We start from the raw sequence: 19,085 nt of genomic DNA on the forward strand, positions 1-19,085 counted from the left end.
CAGGCTAGTTTACTTTAAATAATTTTCAACGTTACTTAGGATCATCACCAAGATCTGGCTCACAGATCTCCCTCCTTTGTTCAACATGAATTTCATGCCACAGGTACAGCTTTCCTGATTAAATGACTCCATTTTCACAACCACCACAGCAATTTTCTGCACATAAAAAAGAAAACTACAGACCTGCTAGTGCTTCCAGGTATATAACTAAAATGATCAGGTGAGACTCAATCTTACTCCTGTGGGATTTCTTTTTCCCAACTCTTTTTGAGTGTCAAGGTTACAATTCTCAACAACCCTTACATGGGCCCTTAAAAGCTAAAGAATTTCTGCAGCAATTTTCTTTGGATGAGAAAGCCATCAGTTTCTTTTCTTATTATGCATCTCAAATGACAGTTTCTAGCCATATTGTTTAGCACACAAGTGTTAAAGTCCCTTATGAAGACTCCTGTAGTTTATATCCAAGCTCTCAGGTTCAAGACTCAGCAGCTTCCTTTATAGTGGGACAGACAGACTAAAAGAGAATGTGTCTTATGAAACAAAGTAGCTGTTCCCTTTCTCATGCCATGCTTATGGTTCTGGAGAAGCATTTAAGAAGTTCTACCTGATTTTTAATTCTGCTATGGCTTAAAAAGCTATGAACAGTACTTTAGGGAAAGTTTAGCTTCTTCTTTTCAAAAAAACTATCTGCTTTAGTTTCTGAAAGCAAAAGTAACATGCTGCACTTATATTTTCCAACCAAATTGCATAGTTGAGGCAAATTCATTTGTGCTTTGTAGCAGAACTCACAGTAGTTGTTCATATCTAAAAACCTTGATTTGTAAATGCAAAGTCACGGTCAAGCTCACCCTTGTTCGGAGAGTATGCTAATGATATGCACTGCCATTACACTTCCCAAGATTCTGTTAACCACGCACCTAGCCTTCTACCATATCAGAGCATGAGCATCAAATTAACATCTCAGAAACGGTAACAAATCTATCTAAACTCCTCCTTGGAGAGAAGGAGGAAAGGCTCATTCTTGTTGAGGTATCCAGCCCTCAATCAACAGTGGCTGTGTATAGTGAGTTTTGTTGGTTTGAGGATTGTGTCTTTAGAGGTTAAAAAAAGAAAGAAAAGAAGGCACGGGTGTTTCTCAAGTCGCCATATTCAACTCAACCAACAAAACCAAAGTCTTCCATTTTCAAGCTTTAGGAGGGAGGCTACATGGCCGCAGGGCTTTCTTCCAGCCCCAGGTCTGGGGAGGAACTTATTGCTTCTGGGAATGGCCCCGGATAGGTCTGTGCTGTGTACTGGATCCCTTTTTGCAGAGCAGTCTCTTCGTGGAATTCTCCCTGGGTGCTGAAAGCGGGACAAGATCTAGTCCGGGCAGCCTTATTGGCGCTGTCAGGGCGGCCCACGGTCTCGCTCACAGTGCTCAGAGGGAACTCTCTCCACCTCTGCCTCTGCAGTTCCTCCTCCTTGTATTTAATGGAGTACCAGGCCAGAAAAATAAATATAAAGCCGACAAATTTGAGGCCGGCTGCTAAACCAAAATAGACGAAACGAAATGACGTGACATTGTACTCCCAGCAAGAGCCTTGCACTCCACACTCCTGTTGCCAGAGCATGCAGGTGGTGTCAATAACTGCTCCAAAGTAAATTGGAGTCGGAATGTATGCTAGAGTGGTAGGGGAAAAGAAAAAGAAAAAATGTTAGCACATCTTATAAGAGGAAACAGATTTGTAAATTAACAGGATGCCTGTTTACTCTAAAATCAGTTGAGAGGAGTGGTTTTTCTGTGTTACTTGTTTTTTTGTAAATATACATCACATCTTGTCATAATATTCTTATTATAGACATGTTCTCTACTACTTTAAATCTTTCACGTCACAGCTCAGTCAGAATGTGCTTTGGTTTTTAGACATTTTATGATGTTCATTTTATAAGTATTACTTATTAGATATATTATGATACAACATGTCTAAAAAGCAAGAACACATTTTTATGTCTGCTTAATATTAGATAACAACCTAACTTGGAAAAAAATTTTTTAAAAGAATGCTGCCAAGTCACTTCAGTCATGTACGACTCTCTGCGACCCCATAGACGGCAACCCACCAGGCTCCCCCGTCCCTGGGATTCTCCAGGCAAGAACACTGGAGTGGGTTGCCATTTCCTTCTCCAACGCGTGAAAGTGAAGTCGCTCAGTTTTGTCCAACCATCAGCGAGCCCATGGACTGCAGCCTACCAGGCTCCTCCATCCATGGGATTTTCTAGGCAAGAGTACTGGAGTGGGGTGCCATTGCCTTCTCTAAAAAGAACAGGTGCATGTATATTCGTAACTGAATTACCTTGCTATACACCTGAAACTAACACAACATTGTTAATCAACTATACTCCAATATAAAATAAAAAGCTAAAAAAAAAAGAATTTTGCAAAAAAAATTTTATTAAGTTAAAACAAAAGCAATAATACATTTTTAGACATAAAAATTTACACTGATAAAAGTGTAATTAGGGAGGGGAGTTCCCTGCCTGTCCAGTGGTTAGGACTCTGTGTTTTCACTGTCATGGCCCTGGGTTCAGTTCCTGGCCCAGGAACTAAGGTCTTGAAAGCCACATGGCATGGCACCTTCCCCTCAAAAAAGTCAGATTAAAATCTGAAATTAAAAAAAAAAATAAGCCACTCAATTCATGGCACTGGAAGCCTATGATGCCCACTAACAAGTCCTCACTCTTGGTCTGGACCGTCAACCACCACAGAAGACAAAACAGGAATACCAGAGAGGATTCCTGTTGCCAAGGGTCAGATGATTTTTAAATGTTTAAAATGTTTCACCCTTCAAAATTGAAATAAGCAGTTTGAATTTTTAAAAAATGGTTTTTGTCCTGTGGATGATGATACTGATTACTGAGGAAAATAACAGCTGAAGGAAGTGACAGACTGCCCATCAAGAAAGAAAACAATATGCCTGACAATGAGGAAGTCATATAAAAATATACTGAAGTCAGTCAAGGTAATGGAGCACTTCACACACTGCTCCCCAGTCACTGTCCCAAGACATCACAGGTGACGCAATGTTTGTAGAAGTCAGAAGGATGTTCTTCGAGTCCAAATAAACTCTGTGACTTACCACATTGACACAGGGCTAACAAGCTTCTCTATTGATACGAAATCTTGCTGCTGTTTAGTCGCTGTCACGTTTGACTCTTTGCAACCCCATGGACAGCAGCCCACCAGGCTCCTCTGTCCATGGAATTTTCCAGGCAAGAATACTGGAGTGGGTTGCCATTTCCTCCTCCAGGGGATCCTCCCGACCCAGGGATCAAACTCGTGTTTCCTGCATTGGCAGGTGGATTCTTTACCACTGACCCACTAAGTAAAGCTTAGTCCCTGTGTATCAATTTGGACATCTTTTTTTCCATTTAGAATTTTTCATTTCTTTTCCTCAGAAAATCTGATCGGCATACTCTTTACCCAGTCCAGTACAATTACTAGAAAGAAATAAGGAACTGAAAATTTCGGACACACATAGACACAAAGTAAGCACTAATTCCCATCATTTTCAAGTTACAAAGTCACAAACAGGACAGAAACACCAGGACTGTAAGCCCACAACAGTTTCTTGGTTCAAGATTTCGTACTGTACAAAACTCTGGGGAACTTAGTCCAAGTGCATACTCAGAGTGAAAGAGAAACCAATCAAAAGTCAGTTTTGTTTTGTTTCATCAGTGACAGAGTCGGTCAGCTTTTGGTTCAAATCAGAAAATGAGGAAGTTGCGCCTGCCCACTAACGTGTAAACTCCTAGCTAGTAACAAATGCTCTGACTTGACATTTTTAAAGGACAGTGAAAATTTAGCATCTGCAAAGAGGAACTAAAAGGCACTGTGGGAAATTTAGGAACATACCAAGTGTTCTCAATAAAACAAACTGCATTCCCAGGGCAAAAGGCCTCTCTTCATCTTTTACAGACCTACAAAAAGGGAAAGAAATATTTTAGAACAAGGGCCTCAAGAAAATGAATGTCAAGTCCTATGACATTAGGACTGCTTAGCTGCAGGGCCAGGGACCACATAGATAATGGGCCAAAATATTGATTTCACTAGAAGTTACTAACAATAGTTGAACAAGACTGCTTATCGCTAAATCACTGAATAAAGGTCTACCCAGTGAAGACTCCAAAGAACTCTGATTAACTCCACTTTTTGTGTAAATAACAGGTGGAAGGACAAAGGTTCAGGCTGAAAGTACAGAAGCCGCTCTGAGCTTGCAAAATCAACTTTTAAAAAAAAATTGATAATCCTAACTATTGTATTCTTTTTCTGTTTGCCTGCACTTTCCAGAATGGCACACTGAAATTTACTTCTACAATTTCTCAAGCAAAAATATAGAGAAGAAAGTTTTTTTTCTAACAGGCCCAAAACGTATTGGAAATAAGTCTAAAGTTAGAAACAAAATGAATCCTTCCCCGTCACCTCATTTTTTCTTCTTTTCCTAAAACTTAAGTTTCAAGTAAATCCCACATGGCAGGATGATTGGAGTCTATTGATTTTGTAATTAGCAAAGATTAAATGGCTCCTTTTCTGAAGTTTTGGGTTAGAAGACAACTGATGATCTGCCATGTTTAAACATTGTTAAACAGGCACCTCTTTTCTGGTTATTTAACATCTCTTGTAGAATTAAAGTTCAAAGTATTAGATTAGCAATGATTCCCATTTTTTTCACGATGAAGTACTTTATCTTTCTAGCCCATACACATGGGGTTCTCAGTATGCAATGTGAAATTCTCGAGGACCAGTGTGCTTGTCATCTTTTCCCCTAATTTCTTTATTTTTTCAAAGCAATTTCCCCAGTGTGGTACACACTGTTGTTACTCTATAAGTATCTGCTGACTGAGGATCTGAGGATTGGTCCCAAACCAATGGGACCAGTGGGACTCCTGGGTACCATTTGTTATCTTGCCGTCAAGGAACTCATAAGCTGAGCAACATCTAACTCAGCATCCCATAGAAGGGAAGCCAGACTATGCAGAACTGCAGGCAAGCAGCCCAACCTCCTTGCTAAGAAAGACATCTCAGCAGATGCATCCCACCAGAAGCCAGCATCCTGGGTTACCAAGGAGCCCAGGAAGGGCACAAAAGGGAGACTGGAGACTGGCACCCCTCCTTCCTTCATCCCCCTGCATCCCAGTCCCCCTAAAGCTGCTGTGGCCATGCTTTCATCTCTTCACCACACTGTCCACTCCCTTCCTTCGCCTATGGCCACCTTTACCTCAAATACCAACACTCTGATTTGAATGTGTTGCTGTCAACATTTTAAATAGAGCCTCCATTAAGGAAACCTCCACGTTCTCTCTCAGAAGTAAACACACACATACACAAAACGGGATATATAATACTGCAAAGAAAGCACACCATGAACAACTTAAAATTACATTTTCTAGTCTGCCCTTTCCTTGATTCAATGCCAAAATGTTATATGATAGTGAAATTAATGAAATAAGCATTTGGAATTGCAAGCCCAGCAACAACGGTCACTGATCCTGGAAGTATTAACTACCTACAAGGTCAGAGATAATATTCTGAGGCATATCTACAATTTAGTGACTTCACCAAATGACTTGTCACCTCCTCTCAGGCCAGGCTTCTTGTAGCTAATACAGTCATAGCTTTCAGCTCCTGAACTTGAACCTTTCAGTAGAGACTTCAGGAACCAAAGGCATCCAGAAAAAGTTTCACTGAACTATGGGGATATAATTCATCTAAATAAAAAAAGTTCTGGAGTATGAAATGTTGCCATTGTTTAGTTGCTAAATCATGACTGACTCTTGTTACCCCATGGACTACAACCCACCAGGCTCCTCCGTCCAGGGGATTTCTAAGGCAAGAATACCAGAGTGGGTTGCCATTTCCTTCTCCAGGGGATCTTCCTGACCCAGGGATCGAACCCATGTCTCCTACACTGGCAGGCAGATTCTTCACCACTGAGCCATCTGGGATGCTCAATGAAATGTTACCATCTTCCTTTCCCTTCCTGACATGGGAAAACTCCCTTCTCTTAAGTTCACCAGGTAAATGTCTCAGCACTTTCCTGCACAATCTCATTTTGCTTTCATCACCACTTTACCACATCAGTCCCCAGTCTGGGATAAAAATTCTGGCAATTCTGAGTGTATGACCCAACCTAGACGCTGAACACCATCCTCACCTGAGTGTTACTATGATGGCTGACGGTTGGGCGCACGCTGTGATGAAGGTCACTATGAACAGAAAAACTAAGAATGGGATGAGGGTGTTACAGGACCGCTTACACTTCCCGGACACAGCGTAGCCGTTCTCATTGAGGTACGTCTTGACGATAACCACGCGGAGCTGGCTGCGCTGTCCCACTGTGGGTGGCGTGATCACCTGGCGGCTCTGGACACAGGTGCATTCTGTGTAGTTCCGCATCTAAGTGGTAATAAAGATCAGTTGGATGCCGATCAAAAGCAAAATTCAGCATACGAACAGTCAGAGTTAAAAGGCTCTAAAATCATTCTAGCATTTAAAAATATGCAGACTAGTTCATTGAAAGTATCTGCTGGGAGTTCCCTGGTGGCCTAGTGGTTAAGATTCCAGGCTTTCACTGTTGCAGCCTGGGTTCCGTCCCTGATCGGGGTCCCACAAGTTGTGCAGCACAGCTCAAAAAAGAAAAAAGGGAAGAAAATATCTTCCTCATTTTAACAGTAAGGATTCAAAAAGTGCATCTAACAACATCAAAATCTGCTGCTGAGGGTTGTTGTTTAAACTTTGATCAGAAGCCTCCAATACTCAATTCTATACTAGTCATGTACATCAAAATCTGCTGCTCAGGGTTGTATAAACTTTGATCAGAAGCCTCCAATATTCAATTCTATATTAGTCATGTACATCAAAATCTGCTGCTCAGGGTTGTATAAACTTTGATCAGAAGCCTCCAATACTCAATTCTATACTAGTCATGTTCCATAAGGGCTTCCCAGGTGGTGAGGTGGAAAAGAACCCATCTGCCAGTGCAGGAGACTGAGGTTCAACCCCTGGGTTGGGAAGACCCCCTGGAGTGGGAAATGGCAACCCACTCTGGTATTCTTGCCTGGAAAATCCCAGGGACAGAGGAGTCTGGCGGGCTACAGTCCATGGAGTTGCAAAGAGTCTGATGCAACTGTGCACAAGTACAGCCAAGTTCCATATCCTCATTTGGGGTCATAATCAGATGCTGTTTCAATGGATGTTCATTCTTGGGCTCTCCAAACAGAGAAGCCCCTGGAAAACAGGAACTAAACCTTATTTTCATTTGTGCTCACCAGAGTGCTTAGCAAAACCCTGAAACAGTGTAGGATCAAATGTAAATATCTGTTAAATAAATGCAGAGAATTCACAATGCAACCATAACGACTTCAGTACCAACACTAGTAAATGTACCACTGGTTATTTCTTTTGAAACCAGCTAAAAAAGGGACTCAAAAGATGTCTCAAACGAAACAGCCAATGGACCTTTCTGCCTATTATGCTGCTTTTACTGAATGGACATCAGCTGAGCTCACTGTCATGGTGACCTCTCAGCCACCCAGAGAAGCAGGAGGCACAAATATGAAGATGGGGAGCTGTGTGGCCGCCTGTGCTCCAAGGACTGGGGGCCTCTTCGTATGAATGAGGGCCACAGACCAGAGGACTCAGTGGCTAAGTCCTTCCCTGGGGGGGAGTAAGTCCTCTGGTCTGTGGCCCTCATTTGAAGAGCAGGTCTCATTGTCCCTTTCAATTCAGTCACACCCTGCAGCTCACCAGTTATATAATGAGGAGCCAGCAAGAGGAATCTCAATTCATCACCATAGTTTAAAACTCAGAGATCAAATATGACATCCCCAAGACACGCAGTCAACGGTATCATCCCATATCACCTGCACAGAACAAACAAAGGCACCTTAACCTTTCAATGAAAGCAGCCGCCTACAGTCTGTTATTATGCAAAGAATGGAACCAGGCTCAATAAAGAACGAGTAGAATATGAAAACCTTCTCCCACAGTATTACTGCCTATTTATAATTCACAGGAAAGTGAATTCTCAAAATACCCTATTCTTGAACTGACAGAAATAACTTTACGCTGAACGTTAAAAAAAAAATCTGAATTGATAGTCTATGAAAAATGGCCACTGCCCATGTTCACAGGCTCTGAGCAGGGGAGGTGCTCTCCTATTCTCTTCTGGCAGCACAGAGCATGGTCATCTCGACCTTCACATCCATCATCACAAGGGCCCTGTTGGGGCAGCAAAGGAGACATCCAGCACTCAACCTTATCAAGTTTCACTGGGTTGGCACAGGAAGTCACTAGAGGGGAATGATGTGGAATCAGAGCACGATATTAACAAACCCCAATTATCCCTGGGAAATAAAATAATAGTATTTATTGCATAATTTCCTTTCCTCTGGGTTTTTGACAGAAGCACATGTGCATTCATGCTCAGTTGCTGTAGTCGTGTCCAACTCGTTGTGACCCCATGGACTGTGGCCCGCCAGGCTCCTCTGTCCATGGGATTCTCCAGGCAAGAATGCTGAGTGGGTTGCCACGCCCTCCTCCAGGGGGTCCTCCCGACTCAAGAACCAAGCCTGCACCTCCTGTGCCTCCTGCGTGGCAGGAGGAGTCTTTACCCACTGAGCCTCCTGGAAAGCCCTTGACAGAAAATAGCCTGTATCTTGTTCGAAGTTTTTGGAAAAGGGAGACTGAAGCCTTCTGTTTGCAAACAAAATCTAACACTACAGAAGCTTGTGAAATATACTCACCCCGGTGCTCACATTCCCACTATTAACACAGCCAGCCAGACAAGGGTTAAAGTATGTAATTCCATCCGATCCACAGACTGGCTCATATTCATGTGTTTTACAGCCACAATTAACATTGCAGCTTCCTGTCAGATTCCTATGCGGCATGGTCAGAGAGGGCCTAAGAGAGAGAAGCAGATCATGAGCCGTTAACGTTTGCCAAAATAAAATTCATAGGACAGTTCCTGATGTTAAGTAAGGTGTCCGTTTTAGAGAATATGTCCCCATGAAATCAAAGCCATGGTACCAGAAAGTAGCACCCTAGACAATTATTTCTGTGACTTTAAAACAGAACAGAAAGAAAACATTTTTCGATTTTCCCATACTACAGACTTAGTACATTTGTTTCATATTATTTATCATGCCTCAATTCCACCCTCCATCTTGCTAATCTGAGCTCAGAAGTTCTAACCTTCATAGAACTAAACTACTCACTCACTGCAGACACTTGGCTCTATATCGTAACAAATTGAGGCCTCAATTTCTTTAACTGTAAAATGGAAGAAATATTTTTGTGCCAAATTAATAATATTGTGATGAGGACATTAATACGGAATCCATCAATCAGAGGTGTCAACACCAGTTCCTTTGACCAAAAGCCTTTGCTCTGGAATAAATTATCAAAGAAAGACAAGGGACTCTAGAATATCAAAAGAAGGTGGATTTTTGAAGACCATCAGCAATCAGAGCACTGGTTTGATTCAGACAACCAGAGAAGAACAATTAAACTCTCCTTCCCTCAAGAATGCCCAGATGTGGGACTTCCCTAGTGGCCCACTGGTTAAGAATCCGCCTGCCAGCGCATGGGACATGGGTTTGATCCCTGGTCTGAGAAGATTCCACAAGCAGAGGGGCAACAAAGCCGTGCGCCACAACTACTGAGTCTATGTGCCCTAGAGCCTGTGCTCCTCAATGAGAAGCCACCACAACAAGAAGCCCGTACACTGCCACTAGAGAGTACCTGCCCGCCCCCGAAACTAGGGCCCACACCCAGCAACGAAGACCCAGCCCTGCCAAAAGCGTTAAGAAAAGAATGAGTAGATGCGGACTCACCGGCAAACACGATAGATTCTATTTTCTCATGAGATCATGATTTCTGATTCAAAGAAATGATGCAATGTGGAAAACGCGAATAAAATCAGTTCAGGGCAAAAAAGTCAAGTAAGGATATATAGGGCCAGAGGGAGAAGCATAAGGAGATGGCTAAGGAAAGGCAGAGGCAGCCAGGTACCCAGAGGGAACCCACGGAAGGATGAAGGGGCTCTGAGTTCTCACATCCAATGACCTCCTTCTTTCACTTTCAAAGCCACCGTTTTTAGGTGTCACTCATGAAATACTGTTCCTAAAGCCACATGGGCTGGAAATGGCAGATTTCATTCACCTGTCCAGCTACTCATCATCCATTCATTCAACAGATATTTAAGAGTGTTAGTCATGTGCTAGGATTTACCTTTAATGACTATGTTCAGAAACCATTCACCCAGAAGCCTCCTGTTGTTTGTTCAAAGGCTTTTCTCCTGTAGCCTCCCTCGCACCTCGATAACTGAGTCATCAAACTTGAACAAAAGGAACAAACTCATAGCAATATTTAAACTTTATCAAGAAAGCCTTCCAAAGAGGGAAAAGTAAAATAAACTCTGGTCATTCCCATCCCTCCACTGAAGTAATTTTTATCACAAGACTCGTAATTATTGGGCTTCCCAGGTGGCGCTAGTGGTAAAGAACCCATCTGCCAGTGCAGGAGACATAGGAGACACAGGCTTGATCCCTAAGTCAAGACGATACCCTGGAGGAGGAAATGGCAACCCATGCCAGTATTCCTAACTGGAGAGTTCCATGGACAGAGGAGCCTAGTGGGCTATAGTCCATACGGTTGCAAAGAGTCGGACACAACTAAAGCGACTTAGCACTCGTAATTATTATGTTCATAATACCACAATGCTTGATATTTTGAATCATACCATTTGACAGTTTGAATATACCTTTAAAAGGTGATTCTAAACCAGTAGTTCTCCACAGGGGCAATTTTGGCAGTGTCGAGAGACATTTTTGTTCATCACGACTAGAGGGGTGCTACTGACATCTAGTGGGTAGGGGCCAGGATTGCTTCTAAACATCCAATAGGGGCCTTCCCTGGTGGTCCAGTGGTTAAGACCACCTTCCAGTGTAGGGGTGGCAGATTCGATCCCTGGTTGGAGAACTAAGATCCCACACACCTTGGGGTCAAAGAAAACCCTAAAGCATAAAAAAGAAGCAATATTATAACAAATTCAACAAAGACTTTAAAAGTGGCCCACATCAAAGAAATCTTAAATATGTATATCAGTTCAGTTCAGTTCAGTCACTTAGTTGTGTCCGACTCTTTGCGACCCCATGAACCACAGCACACCAGGCCTCCCTGTCCATCACCAACTCCCGGAGTCCACCCAACCCATGTCCATTGAATCAGTGATGTCATCCAACCATCTCATCCTCTGTCGTCCCCTTCTCCTCCTGCCCTCAATCTAAATATATAGATATATATAAAGAACCCAACAATACCCAGAACAGCCCTGGCCCCACAAGAAAGAATAAACTAACCCAAATCTCAGTACTGTATACTGATCTGAGAAACTCTGTTCTAGACCTGTTTCCACATTTCATGGATGATGAAATGGATGTCCAAGGAGGTCAAATGATTCATTATAAGGCTGACTAGTGCTATTTTAACTGGCATCACATAAAACATATTCTTTGTGCATTGCTCTTCACTAGTTCCTCAAGAGCCAAGTTGCAAGCCATGATCTAATAAAAGGAATTTTCATGCCTGCATGCATAGTCACTAAAAATGATAGGCTTCAAATCCATACAGTAGGGTTATTACTATGCCTATTTAGAAGTCACAAGGAATTTCTTATTAACAGCATGCTTTGTATTCATTTATGACAGCCACAGATTCCAAATACCTCTCCTTTGTGGGTATGTTCACTCAAGAGAAAGGAATCTAAAGAGAATGTCGACACACATGATGACAGGAAGGCAAAAGATTTCCTGAGTTCTGGAAACAAAAGGCACAGTCCCAGGTCACCCCTGGGTACACTTGCTCTGCTCTTGAGATCATGATGTCTGATACAAAGAAATGATGGAGTATCAAAAGTTTTAACAAAATCAAAAGAAACAACAAATAAAAGCAGTGGGAAAGGCCATAATGGTACAAAAAAAAAAAAAAGAGAGATGCTGACACAGTTAATCCTTTACACTGCACTGATTCAAAAATTATTTTTAAAAATAATACTGTCAGGGTTCCCTGGTAACTCAGAGGCTAAAGCATCTGCCTGCAATGCGGGAGACCTGGGTTTAATCCCTGGGTCAGGAAGATCCCCTGGAGAAGTGAATGGCAACCCACTCCAGTATTCTTGCCTGGAGAATTCCAGGGACAGAGGAACCTGGCAGGCTAGAAAGGGGTAGCAAAGAGTCAGACACGACTGAACGACTAACACTTTTACTTTCTTTCTGCCAATGCAGGAGACACGAGTTTGATTCCTGACCCGGGAAGATCCCACATGCCGTGGAGCAACTAAGTCCGTGCGCCACAACTATTGAGCCCGTGCTCTAGAACCCAGGAGCCGCAACCACTGAGCCCCTACCAGCAATTACTGAAGCCCGTGCTCCTCAACAAGAGAAGCTACAGCAATGAGAAGCCCACACATCACAACCAGAGAGTAGCCCCTGCTCAGCACAACTAGAGAAAGCCCGTGCATAGCAATGAAGACCCTGCACAGTCATAAATAAATAAATTATTTTTTAAAAGAAAGAATAATAATGTCTTATTTCACTATAACTTAGGCTCCAGAAGACAGACTGGATTATAATAATAGTGCAAGTGTTGAAATCTGAGTCACACCAAGCAACCTCTTATTAGCTGAGCCGAGCCTGTCCTGGGAGAACACAATGCAATAGCACTGTAGGATCCACACTCATCCTTGTGCAAAGGGACGGTATCACCTTTCCAGTAAGCAAAAAATCTCCGACAAGTCAGCCTTGCAAGCAAGAGGCTCATGTTGACTCAAGGTCCATGTAAGTGTTCTTTCCATGTCAGGTACAAGGACTCACTAACAAATGCCTTATAACTGCATGGTCCAAGCTGGAAACCTGAGTCACACATGACACATTACTATAAAAATCATGGAATAATAGAATTAGAGAGATGGGAGGAATTTCTGAGTTTAACTAAGATAACTGACTAATTTCAGAGCCTAGGAAACTGTGAGAGGTATAATGACATGCCCTACCATCATTGAAGCTTTAAGAAAACTAGCCACAGGGAGACCAAAATGAACAAAAAACAGGAAAGAAGAGCAAGCTTGTTGCCTAATCTTCATTAAATCAACTGCTTAAGGATTGATGCTTATTTATAGTAATATACAACAATAAATGTCTTCCCAGGGGGCTCAGGGGTAAAGAATCCGCCTGCCAGTGCAGGAGATGCCAGAGACATGGGTTCAATCCCTGGGTCGGGAAGATCCCCTGGAGAAGAAAATGGCAACCCACTCCAGTATTCTTGCCTGAAAAATTCCATGGACAGAGGAGCCTGGCAGGCTATATAGTCCATGAGGTCGCAAAGAGTCATACACGACCAAGCGACTGAGCACACACCTACAACAATAAAACAGACAGTGATTTAATCTAAGCAGCGGGCCAAGGAGAAAAGGAAAGATACACCCATCTGAATGCAGAGTTCCAAAGAACAGCAAGCAGAGATAAGAAGCCTTCCTAAGTGATCAATGCAAGAAATAGAGAGGGGAAAAAGAATGGTAAAGACTAGAGATCTCTTCAAGAAAATTAGAGATACCAAGGGAACATTTCATGCAAAGATGTGCACAATAAAGGACAGAAATGGTGTGGACTTAACAGAGGCAGAAGGTATTAAAAAGAGGTGGCAAGAATACACAGAAGAACTATACAAAAAAAAATCGTCATGACCCAGATAATCACGATGGTCTGATCATTCACCTAGAGCCAGACAACCTGTAGTCCAAAGTCAAGTGGGCTTAGGAACAATCACTATGAACAAAGCTTGTGAAGGTGATGGAATTCCAGCTGAGCTATTTCAAATCCTACAAGATGATGCTGTGAAAGTGCTGCAACTCAATATGCCAGCAAATCTGAAAAACTCAGCAGTGACCACAGGACTGGAAAAGGTCAGTTTTCATTTCAGTCCCAAAGAAAGGCAATGTCAGCAATGTTCAAACTACCACACAATTGCACTCATTTCACACTCCAGCAAAGTAATGCTCAAAATTCTCCAAGGAAGGCTTCAACAGTATGTGAACGGAGAACTTCCAGATGTTCAAGCTGAATTTAGAAAAGGCAGAGGAATCAGAGATCAGTTGCCAACATCCGTTGGATCAAAGAAAAAGCAGAAGAGCTCCAGAAAAAACATCTACTTCTGCTTCTTTGACTATGCCAAAATCTTTGACTGTGTGGATCACAACAAATTCTGCCTCCTGAGAAACCTGTATGCACATCAAGAAGCAACAGTTAGAACCAGACATGGAACAACAGACTGGTTCCAAACTGGGAAAGGAGTACGTCAAGGCTGTATATTGTCATCCTGCTTGTTTAACTTATATGCAGGGTACATCATGTGAAATGCCAGGCTGGATGAAACACAAGCTGGAATCAAGATTGCCGGGAGAAATATCAGTAACTCAGATGACACCACCCTTATGGCAGAAAATGAAGAGGAACTAAAGAGCTTCTTGATAAAGATGAAAGAGGAGAGTTAAAAATTGGCTTAAAACTCAACACTCAAAAAAAACAAGATCATGGCATCTGGTTCCATGGCAAATAGACGGGGAAACAATGAAAACAATGACAGACTATTTTCTTGGGTTCCAAAATCACTGCAGATGGTAACTGCAGTCATGAAATTAAAAGATTCTTGCTCCTTGGAAGAAAGCTATGATAAAGCTAAACAGCACATTAAAAAGCAGAGACATCACTTTGCCAACAAAGGCCATCTAGTCAAAGCTATGGTTTTTCCAGTAGTCATGAATGGATGTGAGAGTTGGACCATTAAGAAGGCTGAGCACCGAAGAATTGATGCTTTTGAACTGTGGTGTTGGAGAAGACACTTGAGAGTCCCTTGGACTGCAAGGAGATCCAACCAGTCCATCCTAAAGGAAATCAATCCTGACTATTCACTGGAAGGACTGATGATGAAGCTGAAGCTCCAATACGCTGGCCACCTGATGTGAAAAGCTGACTCATTTGAAAAGACCCTGATGCTTGGAAAGATTGAAGGCAGGAAAAGAAGGGAATGACAGAGAATGGGATGGTTGGATGGCATCACTGACTCAATGGACGTGAGTTTAAGCAGGCTTCGGGCGATGGTGCAGGACAGGGCTCTCTGAGTCCATGAGGTCTCAAAGAGTTGGACATTACTGAGTGACTGAACAACAGTTCTGTGTAAGTGGCCACACTTCAGCTTGAGCGTTCTGCTCCTTCTTCCTCTACTGTGGCTTTCCTGGCACTTAGTTCTCACTGTGCCTAAGCGTTAAGAGTCAGGAACTGGTTTAGGGAATTCCCTGGCGGTCCAGTTGTTAGGACCACCGTACTTTCACTGCTGAAGACAGGTTTAATCCCTGGTCAGGGAACTAAGATCTCACAAGCTGTGTGGCAAGACCAAAATATAAGAGTGGGTTCAACTCCATATCCACAATTCTCAAGCACCACAAACAAATCTAGAGAGATTTCATTTGTGTAATAAGGATCAGGCTATCCATATGCCAGGGTTCTTGTGGAAGATTAGATGAGTAAATAGATGTCCAGGGTCCAGCGTGTTCCTAGCATATAACAGGCACTGCGATGTTGGTGTGCTTTCTTTATCTAGACAGGGCAGAAGCCGGAAGGAAGAAAAGTAGCACAAAGAGCACAAAAGGCCTTCGTGATGATTTTCTTTTTTTAAAAAAAAGATGTCGTTTTCTCACCTACTCCTACTGAGAAATATTGGAAAACTAGGGCTTCCTTGGTGGCTCAAAGGTTAAACCGTCTCCTAGGTTCGTTTCCTGGGTAGGGAAGATCCCCTGGAGAAGGAAATGGCAACCCACTCCAGTACTCTTGCCTGGAGAATCCCATGGAGGGAGGAGCCTGGTAGGTAGGTTATAGTCCAGGGGGTCGCAAAGAGTCGGACACGACTGAGCGACTTCACTCACTCACTCAGATGGGGATCCAGTTTCCTGCCTAATATTTAGTAACTCTGTGTGTGTGTGGGGGGGGGGGGGGTGTGCGTGTGTGTGGGGGGGGGTGCGTGTGTGTGTGTGTGCATGTGCACACAAGCGTGAGCTCAGACTTGTCTGACTCTTCGCAACCCCATGGACTGTAGCCCGCCAAGCTCCTCTATTCATGGAATTTTTCCAGGCACAAATACTGGAGTGGGTTGCCATTTCCTACTCCAGGGGATCTTCCCGACCCAAGGATAGAACCCACATCTCTTGTGACTCCTGTGTTGGCAGGCGCATTCTTTACCAACTGGACCACCTGACCCTTGAGCCAAACCTAAGAGTCAATGGCTGTCAATGCCCCTCTTGCCTACAGGAGGCAAGAGAGACATAATCAACACAGAAGAAAATGAGATAATTCACATGGATAGCTTATACTTCCCCAAGAACTACAGTCATAAAAGACCATTACTGTACACAGTCATTCTTTTTATTGTTAAAGCTTCTTTTAGCTTCGTAGTTAACAAATTCAAACCAGGTGTAACTAGAAATTTACATATAAAACACTACAACTTATACAAACCATCTCTTTAAATCCAGAATAACTTTTAATAAAATGATGTATCCTCTGTATAACGTTTTGAAATGCCTTTATTTTTAAAGTAATACATATTCATTGCAGAAATTTTGGAAAATACAAAAGGACTGAAAGATGAAATTAAACTCACACAGTAATGCTATAATCCAGAAACATCCACCATTACGCGGTTAGTGTATTACCTTCTTTCACTGTTTTTTCAGTTGGCATACAAATTAATGTTAATAACATATTGTTATCATGATTTCAGAGTGTTCTAAATTCTGTTTTTCCTGCTAACATTACATGATAAACATTCTCTATTGACTATGTTAATATGAGGTTATAAATGGCAAATTTAGTCCTGAGTTTAACAATAGTCATAGGTTCAGGTTTAGTGTGCTTAAACAGATGTTATATAGTTTTATAGAGTTCCTACGATATTTTTAGATCTCAGTCACAAAACTTAAAAACTCACTGGAAAGAAAATCTGCTGTATTTTTTACCCTCTCGATACTCTTAAAATGAAAACAAATTGGGTTTGTATCTCCCAAGTAGAGCCAAAAATAGATAAAATCACATACTTGCAGCTAGAAATTAACTGTAGGTCTAATAATAGAAGTAGCCAAGATAACCAGAGGATTCCCTGGTGGCTCAGACGGTAAAGCGTCTGCCTGCAATGTGTGAGACCCAGAGTTCAATCCCTGAGTCAGGAAGATCGCCTGAAGAAGGAAATGGCAACCCACTCCAGTACTCTTGCCTAGAAAATTCCATGGATGGAGGAGCCTGGTGGGCTACAGTCCATGGGGTCGCAAAGAGTTGGACACAACTTCACTCACTCACTCAAGATAACCAGAAATACATATACCTATACATAGACATATATAAGATCCTTTAAGTAAACTGTTCTCTATTTTTGAGGAATTTCCTTTAAAATTAGTTATAATAGATAAAAGATCTGGAATGGCACCCCCAAAAAAAGCAATAGAAAAAAAAAACTTTAGAGCATTAAACTGTCTGAATGGTTTAGTTAAGAGAAATCAGGAATGCGCTGACTAGAAATGCTAGTCACCCAAGGGCCGGTAGTAGAATAATACTATCTAAATAGTGGCAGTGTGTTGAATATGCTCCTTTGTGCTATACAGTAGGACCTTGTTGTTTATCCATTCTGTACAAGATCGTTTGCATCTGCTAATCCCCAACTCCCCGTCCACCCCCACTCCCCGTCCACTCCTCCCCCACCACCTCCCCCTTGGCTACCACAAGTCTGTTCTCTATGCTGATTCAATATCCTGTGATAAACCATAATGGAAAGGAATGCTTTTAAAAACATTTATAGGTGTGTAAGTGAGTCACTTCGCTGTACAGCAGAGATTAGCACAACACTATAAATCAACTATTCTCCAATTAAATAAAAATATTTAAAATAAATAGTGGCAGGATGGCAAGTTCAGGAGTGGTGACAAAGATGATGAAATATACCTTTCAGCAAAGATCTGAATTAACAGACTGTATTTAATTTCTATAGTCTTAACCTCGGCACAATGAAACTATATTAAGAGAAGTAACTTCAGGAGAATACCCCAGTCCCTGAGATTTTGGACCTGTGGGCAGGCACACCCACTCCATCCAACAGTCACTGCTGAACTCAGAAAATAGAAAATGCTTCTTCATCATGTCATAGCTCAAGAAATCATCCCTAGAAAACAAGTCTCAAAATCAGAAGATGATATAATAGACTTTAGTTTAAGTTCAAAAATATGACATTGACGAAAGATAATAAGGCAAGAATTATTAAGTGATTTATCAGACTTAGTACTGTTGAAAAATTTTGTAAATGGACATCAGACTTAACCTCATTTGAACACATTTTTGAAGGTAAAGAGCAAGTAACTCACACTATACAATGTGTTTATATGAAGTATTGGTTTGGAGTAGGAAATGGTAACCCACTCCAGTATTCTTGCCTAGAGAACTCCATGGACAGAGGAACCTGGTGGGCTAGAGCCCATGGGAATCACAAAGAGTCTGACACGACTGAGTGAGTATACACACACAAAGTATTGCTTAAGCTACAGTTTTCACTCTTTTGGCTACAAAATGACTAGGACACACCTGCGTGAAACACAGTTCAGTGACACAGAGGGAAAGCAAACCCCATTTCTTAATTAAAACTGCAGGGACATTTTGAGTGCTGGGGAAGCAGATGTAATTACTTGAGTTAGAAGTGGGCCAGGATACTATCTAGAGCTACTAGGATCTTTCGTGATGAAAAACGATCACACTCTCAAATCTGAATTTTTTTTTACCTTCAATTTTGCCTTCTTGGGGTTAGAACACTTAACATGAGATATCTACCCTCTTAACAAAATTTTAAGTGTACAATACAGAATCGTTGACTAAAGCTATACAGCAGATGTCTAGAGCTTACTCACTTTTTTTGTCGGTACTGTTTTTAGAAAAATGAAGACTTATTTTGAAGGGAA

At 42.0% G+C, this 19,085-nt stretch overlaps 1 protein-coding gene across 1 annotated transcript in view; it reads right to left on the minus strand.

The window, feature by feature from the left end:
* Positions 1-1,156: 1,156 nt before the first annotated feature.
* Positions 1,157-19,085, minus strand: part of SLCO5A1 (solute carrier organic anion transporter family member 5A1) — a 142,625-nt gene continuing 124,696 nt past the window's right edge. Inside the window, exons 6-9 of the mRNA XM_052651859.1 lie at positions 8,782-8,941; positions 6,192-6,433; positions 3,893-3,957; positions 1,157-1,660 (exon numbers count right to left, since the gene is read on the minus strand). Of these exons, the coding sequence (XP_052507819.1) occupies positions 1,203-1,660; positions 3,893-3,957; positions 6,192-6,433; positions 8,782-8,941 (925 nt within the window). The 3' untranslated portion in view covers positions 1,157-1,202. The remainder of the gene's footprint in view (positions 1,661-3,892; positions 3,958-6,191; positions 6,434-8,781; positions 8,942-19,085) is intronic.

The sequence above is a fragment of the Budorcas taxicolor genome, chromosome 14 (assembly GCF_023091745.1).
Source record: "Budorcas taxicolor isolate Tak-1 chromosome 14, Takin1.1, whole genome shotgun sequence".
Taxonomy (NCBI): Eukaryota; Metazoa; Chordata; class Mammalia; order Artiodactyla; family Bovidae; genus Budorcas; species Budorcas taxicolor.